The sequence below is a fragment of the Engraulis encrasicolus genome, chromosome 11 (assembly GCF_034702125.1).
Source record: "Engraulis encrasicolus isolate BLACKSEA-1 chromosome 11, IST_EnEncr_1.0, whole genome shotgun sequence".
Lineage (NCBI taxonomy): Eukaryota > Metazoa > Chordata > Actinopteri > Clupeiformes > Engraulidae > Engraulis > Engraulis encrasicolus.
In genome coordinates, this window is record NC_085867.1 from 50,403,663 (window position 1) to 50,416,654 (window position 12,992).

The 12,992-nt window shown below is 46.8% G+C and overlaps 1 protein-coding gene across 1 annotated transcript in view; it reads left to right on the forward strand.

The window, feature by feature from the left end:
- lmx1ba (LIM homeobox transcription factor 1, beta a) overlaps positions 1-12,786 on the forward strand; it is a 66,673-nt gene extending 53,887 nt beyond the window's left edge. Inside the window, exons 3-8 of the mRNA XM_063211419.1 lie at positions 6,431-6,663; positions 7,903-8,081; positions 8,416-8,493; positions 8,704-8,770; positions 9,664-9,828; positions 11,346-12,786. Of these exons, the coding sequence (XP_063067489.1) occupies positions 6,431-6,663; positions 7,903-8,081; positions 8,416-8,493; positions 8,704-8,770; positions 9,664-9,828; positions 11,346-11,503 (880 nt within the window). The 3' untranslated portion in view covers positions 11,504-12,786. The remainder of the gene's footprint in view (positions 1-6,430; positions 6,664-7,902; positions 8,082-8,415; positions 8,494-8,703; positions 8,771-9,663; positions 9,829-11,345) is intronic.
- Positions 12,787-12,992: the final 206 nt, after the last annotated feature.

Genomic DNA, 12,992 nt, shown 5'->3' on the forward strand with positions numbered 1-12,992 from the left:
GCAGGGGCTTGCCAGACAGCACGAAAAGCCTGCGCAGTTTGTGTGGATATGTTTGTGTGTGTGTGTGTACCGTATGTGTGCATTTGTGCGTCCATGTGTGCCTGCATGCATACATACTATGAGTGCTTTGTATACCTTTTTTGCACAGTGTGTGCGTGTTGCCGTACAGATCCGGAAATATCCTCCATCTTGCATGCCTGGTCTGGTGGAGCGGTCCACATTGTTGTCAAGAGGTGGAGGAGGTTTGGAAGGAAGTTAGGGGGCTGTGAGTGGTGGTGGTGGGGGTGATTGTGATGAGGTGGTGGAGGTGGGGAGGTTGGGGGCGTTGGAGGTGGAGGGGTATGCTGATAAGAAGCAGAGCACCCACACTAATAAAAAAAAAGTTTCTCGCAGAGTACAAAGACCTCAGCAGCACAACTCTCATATGAGATCTATAAGACTCAATATTCAGTGACCCAGCTGGAGGGTGAACTCTGAGCTGTAGATGTTGTGGGCAGGGTGTGTGTGGAGCAGGGTTAGGTAAACGTATTGAAGTTGCGCTAAATTTAGAATGATGGTCCATTAACAACCTTCCATCTCCCCTGTCACCATTTTATGGCTGGAGGCTATTATTATTTTTTTGTTTTAGTTAAATGAATGAGTTGTTTCCCGGTGAACCGTGGCCAAACAGTTGCTGTTAAACTCATAGCGTTTCTCAGCAGTGGTGAGTTTGCTTTGGCATATCAGGCAAACATCACGGCCTGTCTTTTGGCCTCTTCCCTGACCCCCCTCTCTGCCGGCCCCCACCCTGTAGTGTATTCTGGTAATACACATCTCTCCCTCTCTCTCTCTCTCTCTATCTCTCTCTCTCTCTCTCTCTCTCTCTCTCTCTCTCTCTCTCTCTCTCTCTCTCTCTCTCTCACACTCTTTCTCTCTCCCTCTCTCTCTCTGAGTAAACTGTAACCTGAAAGGCCCAGCCGTCCACAGGAAGAGCAGCTGTCCAAACAAGGCGCCTGTGTACCTGCTCCATCCCTCTCTTTTCTTTCCTTTTTTCTCTCTGTCACTCTCCCTGTCCATCTCTTTATCTTATTCTCACATCTCTCCCGCCCTTTTTTTCTATCCGAGCGATAGCCTTTCTGCCCGGCCCTTTCTTTCCTCCGTGGTTTCGACAAACGGAACATCGCCCTTTAGTTTGCAGAGGGATTTAAAACCACACGGAAAGCCCAGCAGGAACCACGGCACGCTGTCCGGCTCTATACAACGCCGTCCGTGAACTCCTTTTATATTCAGTTGTGTACATTATCGCCACGGTTTTATTCTCTCCCTCTCTCTCTCTCTCTCTCTCTCTCTCTCTCTCTCTCTCTCTTTCTCTCTTTCTCTCCTCTTCTCTGTATAGCTTACCTGCTGGGCTTTAATTAGAAAACAAAGCGTGGGCCTTTATGGCCTCATTAGCATGCTAATGTGCTAAAGAATCGGGAGGTTATTCAGCTGCTTAACTCTGCTCTGGGGACCAGGGCAAACACATGGGCTGCTTGGCTCCATTTGTACCCCTGAAAACTGGCTAGCCAGCGGATGTGAGGCAGGCAAGCCGGAAAGCCAGTAGCTCTCTCTTTTTTTTCCTTCACCGAGAGGCCATCTTTCTCAAATCAGCTCCCAGAAGCGTGGCTTGCCGTTATTGAGCCACTAAATTGGGCTCTACTGTCATCTTCACTTTGAGGAGGGAAAAGAGGTTTTCGGGGGCTATTGTCAGTGACATGTGTGTACAACATGCAGTCCGTTCACAAATTAGCCTTCCTTCCTTCCTTCCTTCCTTCAATGGGAAACAGGGTGGAAAATCTAATCAATGAGACCTTATCCTCAATTAAGACCCTAAAATGCTAATAAACTTAGCGTTGTGCGTTAGCCGGGGGTGGATGTGGCTTCTGTCAGTGTGTCTTTGATGAGCCAGAACAGTACGTCAGAAGGCTACTGTACAGTAAGACAAGTACAGTGTGTGTGTGTGTGTGTGTGTGTGTGTGTGTGTGTGTGTGTGTGTGTGTGTGTGTGTGTGTGTGTGTGTGTGTGTGTGTGTGTGTGTGTGTGTGTGTGCGCCGGCTGCGCCCGTGTGCGCACATGCGTGCACGCATGCGTGCGTGTGTGTCTTTGATAATGAAAATTATTCACATACAGTAAACCGCGCTATATTTTCCATGCTGTGGATCTCTGTGTCCACAGTGGAGCTGCAGTCGTTTGAAGCTACAGTACGCTGTTTAATGGCATCCCTCACCTCTTTGTAGTTGCCGCATGTGTGCACTCGTTTATGTAGTAGTGGAAGGAGCGGTCGGAAAAAAATCTCCTCCTCCTCCCCTTACTTCACCTCTTCCTCTTTCTCCTCCTCTATAGTCCTCCTGCCCCAGTCAGTCGAATCCTGTAGCCCCCTCCCCTCTCCTCCCATACTCCCCTCCCATCCTCCTCCTCCTCTTCCTCCTCCCCCTCCTCCTCCTCCTCTCCACTTCTCCTGCCCCTGTTAGTTGTTGGATCCTACTGTACTGTAGGGCCTGGCAGCCCATGACAGCATCAAAGACACATTCTACAGAGTGGGCCGAGGTGGAATATAATTATGGGCAAATCACGTACAGCACAACACAGCGGTCCGTTCCGCTCCACCGGCACAGCCCAGGCCTGGACACATCTGTGTGTCAAATGTGTTTTTGCAAACATCAGCAAGGGCAGATAAGATCAGGGATAGCCAGACAATAGCCAGCATACGCACGCATTCAAACACACACACACACACACAAACACACACACACACACACACACACACACACACACACATATACACACACACACACACACACACATTTTAGACTTGTGTCCCATCCAATGGTGTGGAAAAATAATAATAATTACGTAATAATAATATTATTACATAATTACATAATGATGATAATAATAATAATAATAATAATAATAATAATAATAATAATAATAATTGCAATGCAGGACGAGGTGGCATAATGCACGGACACATACACACACACACACACACACACGCATACACACAAACACGCGTCATTGGTTCATGACTGTTTATAGCAGAGGTCAGCCTTTATTAGTCTAAGTCATGACAAGTTAAGAGTTATGACATCATATGTATCTTGGTGTCGTCTGTGAGTGTTTTCATGGTCCTCTGAAACATCCGGTCAGTGTGGTCCCAGATGGGATTTGGTAGAGAGAAAAATGAACAAATAAATGAAAGCTGTGGAAGACGAGGATTCGGGAGGAGAAGCACAGAAACACAAAAATAAAAATATATGCACAATATTTAAATGGCAACAATAATAATATAAACAAAAATATATACAGTAAGTAAAAATACTATGGAAAAGTACAAAATCATTTTTTTAAAGGTTTTAAAAGGATGTATTAGAAAGAGCAAGAGCGATGCAGAAATGAAATATAGAAAGAGGTGGAAAAGTCTCCAAAGCCTCTCCAACTATTGGGGAAGAAGATGGGAGATGAAAAGCCACAAAGAGATCAATGATCTCAGTGGGGAGTCTCTTAGAAACATCCATCCCTGGGGATTACAGGCCCAACTCCTTCCCAAAGCGTGGGGCTGTGGGGACCCGAGCAGGCCAGCGAGTGGGGGAGGAGGGCTGGATAGAGAAGGGGTTTGATGGGGGAGGTTGGGTGGTTGCAGATGGGGTGGGATGGGGTTGGCGCTGGCTTCTGGAGGGTTTCTGCCGCGCTGTGTCAATATTGATGTTGCCCCATTAGGCAACTTTGGTGGCTCCAAACAAGGGGATAAATAGCGGGTTAGCAAACAAACACACAGAGTGGAGCACACACAAGCGACAACAACATGCAGGGTGGTTCTCACAGACAGGCCCCAGGGTCTAGGCCTCCTCTCTCCACTTGGAGGCTGACTTGCCTCCAAGGGTTTTCCAGCCCCACGCCACACACGGCGGGTGTTCCAGAAAGCTGGTTAAGTCACTTAACTGGGTATGTCAACTCAGAGCAATTGGTAAGCCTTCTACTGGAGGCTGCCTCATGACTTAATTCTCCTGTAAGATATTACTGGGCTCTTCAATTTGGTGATTAACTACTAATTCTGCTTCAGTTTATGTGGGTCAGCCAGGATTGCGGTGACTTGCAATACCAACTAGAGGTTTTTAGTGAGGGATACAGAGTCAGTGCTGGTGCAGGAGCCCTTTGGACACGCCAGCTACACTGGCCTCCATTCTGGCTGCACCATGAAGGCATTTAGAGTGATGTTTCATGTTCGGTTGGTCGGTTTAGCATTTGCATTGTCCCTCAGAGACGGACAAAGTCGACACACAGAATGAAGTAAGTCAGGCTTCACTAGCTCTTCAGAGGAGATTCCTTCATGCTAGCTAGGGACCTAAAGGGACTTAGCCACAGTGATTAGCTTAATCTACATCGCCATGCATTCTCTCTCTCTTCAACTCACACACACACACGCACACACACACACACCCAAAGGTTTTTCCAGGCCTGACCACCAGAAGCCTAAACTCTGCCCACAGGCCTGTCACGAAGGGTATTAAATGCCAATCACCCACCCACAATCAGCTTTCTCGTCTCCTTGTTCCATGATTATGGGCAAAAATTTCAAGGGGAAAGTCCCAGGAAAGTAACTGAGGCAGAGGTGGGCGAGAAGGCGTCAAGGCGCTCAGACTTGGTGTGTGTTGCCACGGTGAACTGTGGGCGTCACGCGTGGGTGTGCAGATCCCGTGGCGGACGGACGGGCGGGTGGCGGGGGCCCCGGCGAGCGGATTAGGGGGACGGGGGACAATGGCGGGGGACAGGAAGATCCCTCTGGGGACCCGTGGAATTACAGGCCGCCACATAATGCAAGGTGACAGAGAGGAAGTCGGAGGAGTGATGTCTTATGAGATTAGCTCGATTTCCTCCCAAAGAGAATGGCGGCGAAGAGAATAGCTTAAAAGCGGGGGACACAAACACCATGACAGGTCTCATCCGGATGGCAAGGGGTTTAAGGCGTTTTTGTTGGAGTGCGAAGCTGGGTATTACACATCGATGCACAAGAGCTGCGTTAAGAGAGACCTTTCAGTTCTTTTGCGGCCTAATCTCTTTTTCTGTTTTCACGCAGTGCCCCCTTCTTTTTTATCCTCTTCCTCTTCTTTCATGTGCACTTCCTGTGTCCATTTTCATGTGTCAGTTGTCTTGCTCCCCGACCCAATAGATGCTCCTCCGATCTTGTCCCCCGCTCTTCTCTTCTCTTCTCTTCTCTTCTCTTCTCTTCTCTTCTCTTCTCCAGCCTTCTCTCATCTCCGCCTGTCTTCTGTTCTCCTCCCTTCTCTTCGCTCCTCTTCTCCACCCATATCTTCTCTTCTCTCCTCTCCTTTTTTGCACCCTGCTCTTCTCTCTCCTCTGATAATTTGTTATTTCCCCTCCCTCTCTCCCTCGCATCCTCATCCCTGTGTTTTTGTCTTGGCCCTCTGGCTCGCTGGGGTGCCCAGAGGTGCTGTGAAACACACGTCATATTGAGCGACTTATTAAAAAAGCCCCTCGCAAAAGTCATTACCATACCAACGAGCTGCCAGGGGGCACACCTCAATGGGCTGTGTGTGTGTGTGCGTGTGTGTGTGTGCGTGTGTGTGTGTGTGTGTGTGTGTGTGTGTGTGTGTGTGTGTGTGTGTGTGTGTGTGTGTGTGTGTGTGTGTGTGTAATGTGTGTAGTGCGGGTCGGCAGCCCTACGGGTTGCATTATGAGCACGTCAGCTGTGCTCCCTCTTGCTCGCGCTTCCTCAATATTCATGAAGGCCCTTTTTTATCAGCGGGCCCGGCCGAAGGTGCCACTGCTCTGCCATATAGAGCGCGTCGCGTCGTACCGCCATTCCTCCCCACAAAGCCTCTCTCCCTGGGAAGCCGGTAGTGTGATTAGAGCTAGATTTCTCCAGTGTTCTACTAAAATGTTTCCGGCGGTGATTGTCAATGTGTTGCAGCAGCGGGGCTGTCGGATGTTAACCGCCCCACTTCATCACCGCCCCGTGGCAGGTTATCACTCACTCACTCAGCACCACCGGCTTGTAATCACATTCAGGGGGGCTGCCATGTGCGACCTCGTTTTTCAGTGGAAAACATCAAGAACAGCAACAAAAAGTGGCAAAATGACGGATGTCACTTTCAGATGTTCTTTTTTTGTACGACATCTTTTCTTTCAGGGTTTGTGTGCTTTTGTGATGCCCAAATATTTGACCAACTTTGTGTTGATAGATACGTACTGTATGTGAATGAGTACATGAACTGACTTTTGGAGGCCAATGATTTCAAGCTGACCGACTTCCAAAATGGCTGGGAAGATATCAGAATTGACGAATTGGCGAAGAAATTAAATCTGATATCATTGTTTTTGCTTTGTGTAGCCAGATCAATCCCCTCACAATACCTCTCTTCTTTCTCTCTTTGTTTTAATCTTCATCCAGGTTGTTTGCCACGAAATGCAGCGGCTGCTTGGAGAAGATCGCGCCCACAGAGTTTGTGATGCGGGCGCTGGAGAGTGTCTACCACCTGGGCTGCTTCTGCTGCTGCGTGTGCGAACGGCAACTCTGCAAGGGAGACGAGTTTGTGCTGAAGGAGGGACAGCTGCTCTGCAAGAATGATTACGAACGCGAGAAGGAGCTGCTCAACTCCGTCAGCCCAGAGAACTCCGACTCAGGTAAGAAGGAGGAGGAGAAAGAGGAGGAGGAGGAGGTAGGGGAGAGGAAAAGGAGGTAGGGAGAGAGAGGAGGAGGAGGTAGGGGAGGGGGATTTTGGGATATGTGAAATCTAAGGCACTTAACAAAATGTGATACCTTGGATTTGTTTTTGATCTTGCTGGTGTCCCCATGCACATACAGTACACGTGCTGCAAACACACAAACGCACATATGTGTGAACATACAGAACAGGCCATGGACGCAGAGGGCTGTGCAACTGTTACTTAATAGGCCCGAACAGGAGCCGGCATCCTGGCCTTAAGCTGTCTGGAAGTGATTAAACAGATGTACAGTATTGGGATGATTGACAGACGTGCTATAGGCTGAAGTAGGCTTCTCACCTTCTCCCATCACGGACACAAGCCCTCAACAATGAACATGGCCGACTGCCAAACCATAATCATCCACTGCTTCAGTTCAGATCACGGGAAAATCATTTCCAAAAGTATGATAGGATAAAAAGCGCTTTCGCCAAACCACCAAAGTGTTCTGCTGGGGCTGCTATTAGACCCGGGTCCATTGTCAGCCGCTATGTATTCTCCAAGGTCTTGTTACCTTTGATCATTGCCGCATGTAGGATATAGATGCATAATGAAGTCGTACGTTAAGCAGTACACAACCAATAACACATCCAAGGGTCCTCATAGGCAAATAATAATGACACTGATGAGCTATGATAACGTAGATGCGGCATCCCTCTCGCGTTGGTACAGTACAGCAAGCGTGTCTGCATGAGTCGCCTGGAGTATACTGTTCTCCACAGAGTAATGAATGGCACTACATATTAGCGAGTGCCTTCGTACATGATGACATGTTATGGACAATGAGCTTCGTCTCAATAATACCGACAGGCCTCTGAGGGAAGAGAGATTGGGAGAAGAAGAAATTAAAGATCTTTCCTCTGGGGTGTCATGCTCTTCAAGTACTGTTTGGAAAGTTTACCAGTACTTTTTACAGGGAACATTTTTTTTGTTTGTTTTTGAATGGAATTGAAAATTACCACTAAAAATCCCTTGTATAAAAATGTTTTTGTTTTCAGCTATGACTGCAACATCTTAAAGGGAATAGTCATAAACTGTATTTTATTGTATGCATGCATGTCATATTACATTTTTGTACAGAGATTGTCTGTGCATAATACCTCCGCAAAACTTTTCATCACAATACTTAACGGGGCTCCGTATGTGATTGTGTTCCAGACAAAAGTGAGGACGAGGACATCGACGTGAAGCCAGAGAAGGGCCAGGGAGGCCAGGGTAAGGGCAGCGATGACGGCAAAGACCCCCGCCGGCCCAAGAGGCCCCGCACCATCCTCACCACCCAGCAGAGGCGCGCCTTCAAGGCCTCCTTCGAGGTCTCCTCCAAACCTTGCCGAAAAGTAAGCTCACTCACTGACAATGTCTACCTACAAATGCGTGTTAATGAGCAATGTGCTGGATTTCTGTATTACGTACGTGCATGCTGATGAACACCTAAATGCACTTCTACTACTCTTCTCCTCACCATCTGGTTTCATTTGCCATCATTTGTTGTCCATATATTATCAATTGAACATCATGGCAGCAAGGCTGTGTTTAAATCTGTAAAATTACTGCTTTTATTTTCAAGAAAACACTAATATCACAATCCACTAATATAACATTTTTATATATAACCCACTAATATCACAAAGAAAAACAGAAACTGATTGACAATGTTCCCTCTTGGTCCAGGTGAGAGAGACTCTAGCAGCTGAGACGGGCCTGAGTGTGCGAGTGGTCCAGGTGTGGTTCCAGAACCAAAGAGCCAAGGTAAAGAGCCGCAACACTGCCAGGGACTTTATGGCCAATGTGCCCTTCAAGATTTACAGCAACAGTTTTGCATTTCCTGTAAAACTTGTCTGTGTTGGTGTCTGATGGATATCCTCGTCTCTCTGTCTCTGTCTCTGTCTCTCTCTCTCTCTCTCTCTCTCTCTCTCTCTCTCTCTCTCTCTCTCTCTCTCTCTCTCTCTCTCTCTCTAGATGAAGAAGCTGGCACGCAGACAGCAGCAGCAGCAGGAACAGCAGAACTCTCAGAGACTGGGTCAAGGTATGTGTTTGTGATGTATCTGTCTCTGTCTCTCTCTCCCTCACTCTCCCTCTCTGTCTGTCTCAAAATCAACCATATGTCATTCACTGTTACTTGTACTTCAATTGTATTCTAATGCAGTACTCACACAACAATGCATCTGTCTCAAGTGTATGTCTGGGTGCTCCTCGAGGGCACTGGAAAGCCTTTAAAGTATGCGAGATCCAGATATGCAAGACTACAGTATACTGATGTGAGATGTGATAAGCTGCATGATCTGTGCTCGCTCTGTGCATATAATAATAATAATAATAATAATAATAATAATAATAATGATAATGATAATAATAGTAATAATCATAATAATACATTCATAATGACTTTATACAAAGATACGACAACAGTAAAACAGTACACACTAAAATACACAGAAAAATAAACACACTAAGAAAGGAAGATTAAATGTAGTAGAGTCCGCTTGAATACAAGTCTGTGTGTGCATCTCCTCTCCTCGATTCCCACCCTTAATGTACCATGGTCCTGTCCCACACCTTCATCCATGGCTGAAGTGCCCTTGATTAAGGCCCTGAATCTCAAACTATTCCAGATGCTGTTACCAAAGTATATTGTAATATCAGGTTTGATGTAATGGAAGGCACCATGGTCTAAGCTTTAGATCAGGGGCAGGTTTGAATCTTCCAGTTCCTATCTCACTACATGGCTGAGGCAGAGAGACTGGGTACTCTTACAATCTCTGGCTAAGGTGCCCTTGAGGAAGGCACCTAACCCCACACTGCTCCAGTGACTGTAACCAACACCCTGTACTTCAAATATCTGTAAGTGTCTTTAGATAAAAGCATCAGCCAAGTGTAATGTCATGTCATGTCATGTCATGTCATGTGTGTGCTCCACAGAGGTGATCTCTGGCCGCATGGAGGGCCTGATGAGCTCCTACACCCCCCTGGGGCCCCCCCAGCAGCAGCACCTGGTTGCCATGGAGCCCAACGGCTACAGCACAGACTCCTTCCAGCAGGGCCTCACCCCGCCACAGATGCCTGGAGACCATATGAACCCCTACGGTGAGCAGCACTGCACTGCACACACACTCATACACAGATATACAGACAACACACACACACACACACACACACACACACACACAGATACACAGACAAAACACACACACACACACACACACACACACACACACACACACACACACACACACACACACACACACACACACACACACACACACACACGGTATCAGCTCCTTTGGCTCTACATCTGTCTGTGCCTGAGGTCAGGTGTATGTGCTTGGTGGCTGGTGGTTAGACTCATCAGTTTGGTGATTCATAGATGACACCACCACCACAACAGCAGCAGCACTATAGCTGTGTGACCAGGGAAGCAGGGCTCATCACAGCCCACTGGCCCAATGGCTTCCCTTCCACTGCCACCAGCCACGAGACACCCCGTGGCAAAGGCAAACGTGTGGGGGAAACCAATAAAGCGCCAGGCCTTATTAAAAATGCATGCGCCATCAAAGTGTCCCGGGCACTGATGTAACAGTGTCATTTAGATCAGCGCAAGCCAATAAAGCAGCCATGACACCCAGGAGAGGGCTCCCCGTCAAGCTCGCAATTAAGCACACTGTCACTCCAGAAGGATTACAGCCCCCAATAAACACTAGACACACATACACAGGCACACGCGTACGCCGCTTGCACGCACACATGCACGCATGAGCGCACACACACACATACACAGACGCGTGCACACACACACACACATACACAGATGCGTGCACATACACACGCACACGCACACACACACACACACACACACACACACACAGACTTGCACACACGTGTATACACACAGACATTTGCACACACACTCACAAAGTCTTGCTTTTTCGCTCTGCCTCGCTCTGTCTCTCTCTCTCTCACACACACACATACACACACCACATTTACCAGTCGAATGCTCCAGTGCCACAGAAGAGCACCCCACCCCATAGCCCATAGCCCGTACCCAGGGCGCCCATTGTTATGTATCTGTGATTTTCTTTTATTGCGTCTTTGAAGAGCTGAAATATTGATTTGTGTGACAGTGCTTGGTAATTAGAGAGCAGAGCATTTCACCACAGAGACAGACATCCCAGCCTTGTGTCTTGCTGATGGCTCCATATAAACGTTATTGTGTCTTTTTTTAATGGAAATTGCCGTCTCCACTGCCACTGGGCACATTTTACTTTAGTGCTCCTCTGATTTTGGCCATTTTTGTTTCTTTGTTTGCTTTGTCTACTAGCTAGTTTGTTTTTGGATAAGAATGTAAACAACCTTGGCTTGGCATGTCTCAAAATTTGCCAACACTAGTGTTTTTTTAATGTCAGTCTGCGAAAGCGCTTTGAGCTACATGATTGTATTAACTGTGCTATGCAAATACGGATTATTGTTAATAATTTTACAACAATGTTTTCCTCACCTCGACTATTCAAGGAATGTCTTCCACATGTTTTGTTTACTTTGTTGTTTGTGTGTTTGGCTAAAATGTAAACCGTTGTCTTTTCTTCTCCCTCTGTCTATTCTAGGAACCGACTCGGTCTTCCATGACATCGACAGCGACACGTCCCTCACCAGCCTGAGCGACTGCTTCCTGGCCGCCTCCGAGGCCGGCTCCCTGCAGTCCCGCATAGGAAACCCCATCGACCGCCTCTACTCCATGCAGAGCTCGTACTTTGCTTCCTGAAATCAAACACCGCCAGTTCATGATCTACATCTCTCTGTGAGCAGACCAACCAACCCAACCCAACCGATCAATCAACCAAACAAACAGACATGCATCCAAATCAACAGCCATGGCCACCACAAGCCTCATGCTACTGCCAAATCCACAGGCCTCAATCACTACGCCGCCATGTTGGTCTGTGATTTCAAAAAACCACATGCTCCATCATCTAGAACGAAGTGAAAGAGACAGTGGACAGAATGGAGGAAGAGTAAATCGTCCCTGGGTTGTCTCTTTTCCTCCTCTAACTCTCCCAGCTGTGGGTGAGATCTGGAGAAGAGCTGTGAAGATGGGTTGTGGTCCTTCACAGGGTTGAAAGCTAACACTCTCAAACTTGATGCCTGGTTAGCGGATTCAACTCCTCCAGCTCAGACAACTGAACTTGAGATAATGAATAACATCACCTTCTCCGTTATTCAGTTAGGAAATAATATTCATTTGCTTGTCAGTTTGGTGAATAAAAACTGAATTTTGCTGTTTGGAGAACATGGACCAGAATGAAAGGGTTCAGGCGCCATAAAGAAGTGAACAAGTTTGGCTTTAAATTGTGGACCGTGACCATTCGTTTTGTTCGTTTGTTTTTGTTTTTGTTTTTGTTTTTTTCTTTGTTGAAATTGACTAATAAACCTGCTTCAATATATTGCTTGAACATGATTTTGTAATGACCTAGGTGTGACGTTTAGAGGTTGTCTTGACATTTGTAATAATATATCTCATACCAGTGTTTTCAGTTAACCCCCCTTTAATCCCATTGGCCCTGGTCGTCAAACAAACTGCTCCACGGAACGAAAGGCGAAACAAGGAGACACAGGATTCAAAGGGAATGAAAAATCTCATGGACACATTTAGTGTATTTCAAGTGTATATAGATGTACAACACAACCCACGTACACTACAGCAACCTACCATGCATGTTGAAATGGACATCTCTCTATTTATTGAAGTGCAACATGCGCACTGTCATACTGAAAGGGGGGGAGAAGCTTTATTTAAATAATGAAAAAAGGATCCCAGTGTAAAAGTAGAAGGTGCCATAAGCATTCGATTATGTGACTTTTTTTGATTATTACAAGATTGAAAGTAGTAATTTCATTTCTGTTGATGTTTAAAGAAAGAATATAGGCTGTAAATCTGTCTCACTGTGCTATTTATTTGTTCCTTAGTGTGCCCTCAGGCCTTGGCCCGAGTGCATTTTATCACTCCTATTTGCTAAATTACCAAAGTTTGTTGGTATTACAAATAAAAACAACCCCCCAAAAATAATCTGTTGTATGTTCAATGCTATTCTTTTAATACTTTCCTTCTAGACACATTACACCCCCCCTCTCTCTCTCTCTCTCTCTCTCTCTCTCTCTCTCTCTCTCTCCCTCTCTCTCTCTTTCTCTCTCTCTCTCTCTCTCTCTCTCTCTCTCTCTCTCTCTCTCTCTCTCTCTCTCCCTCTTCCCTTCCC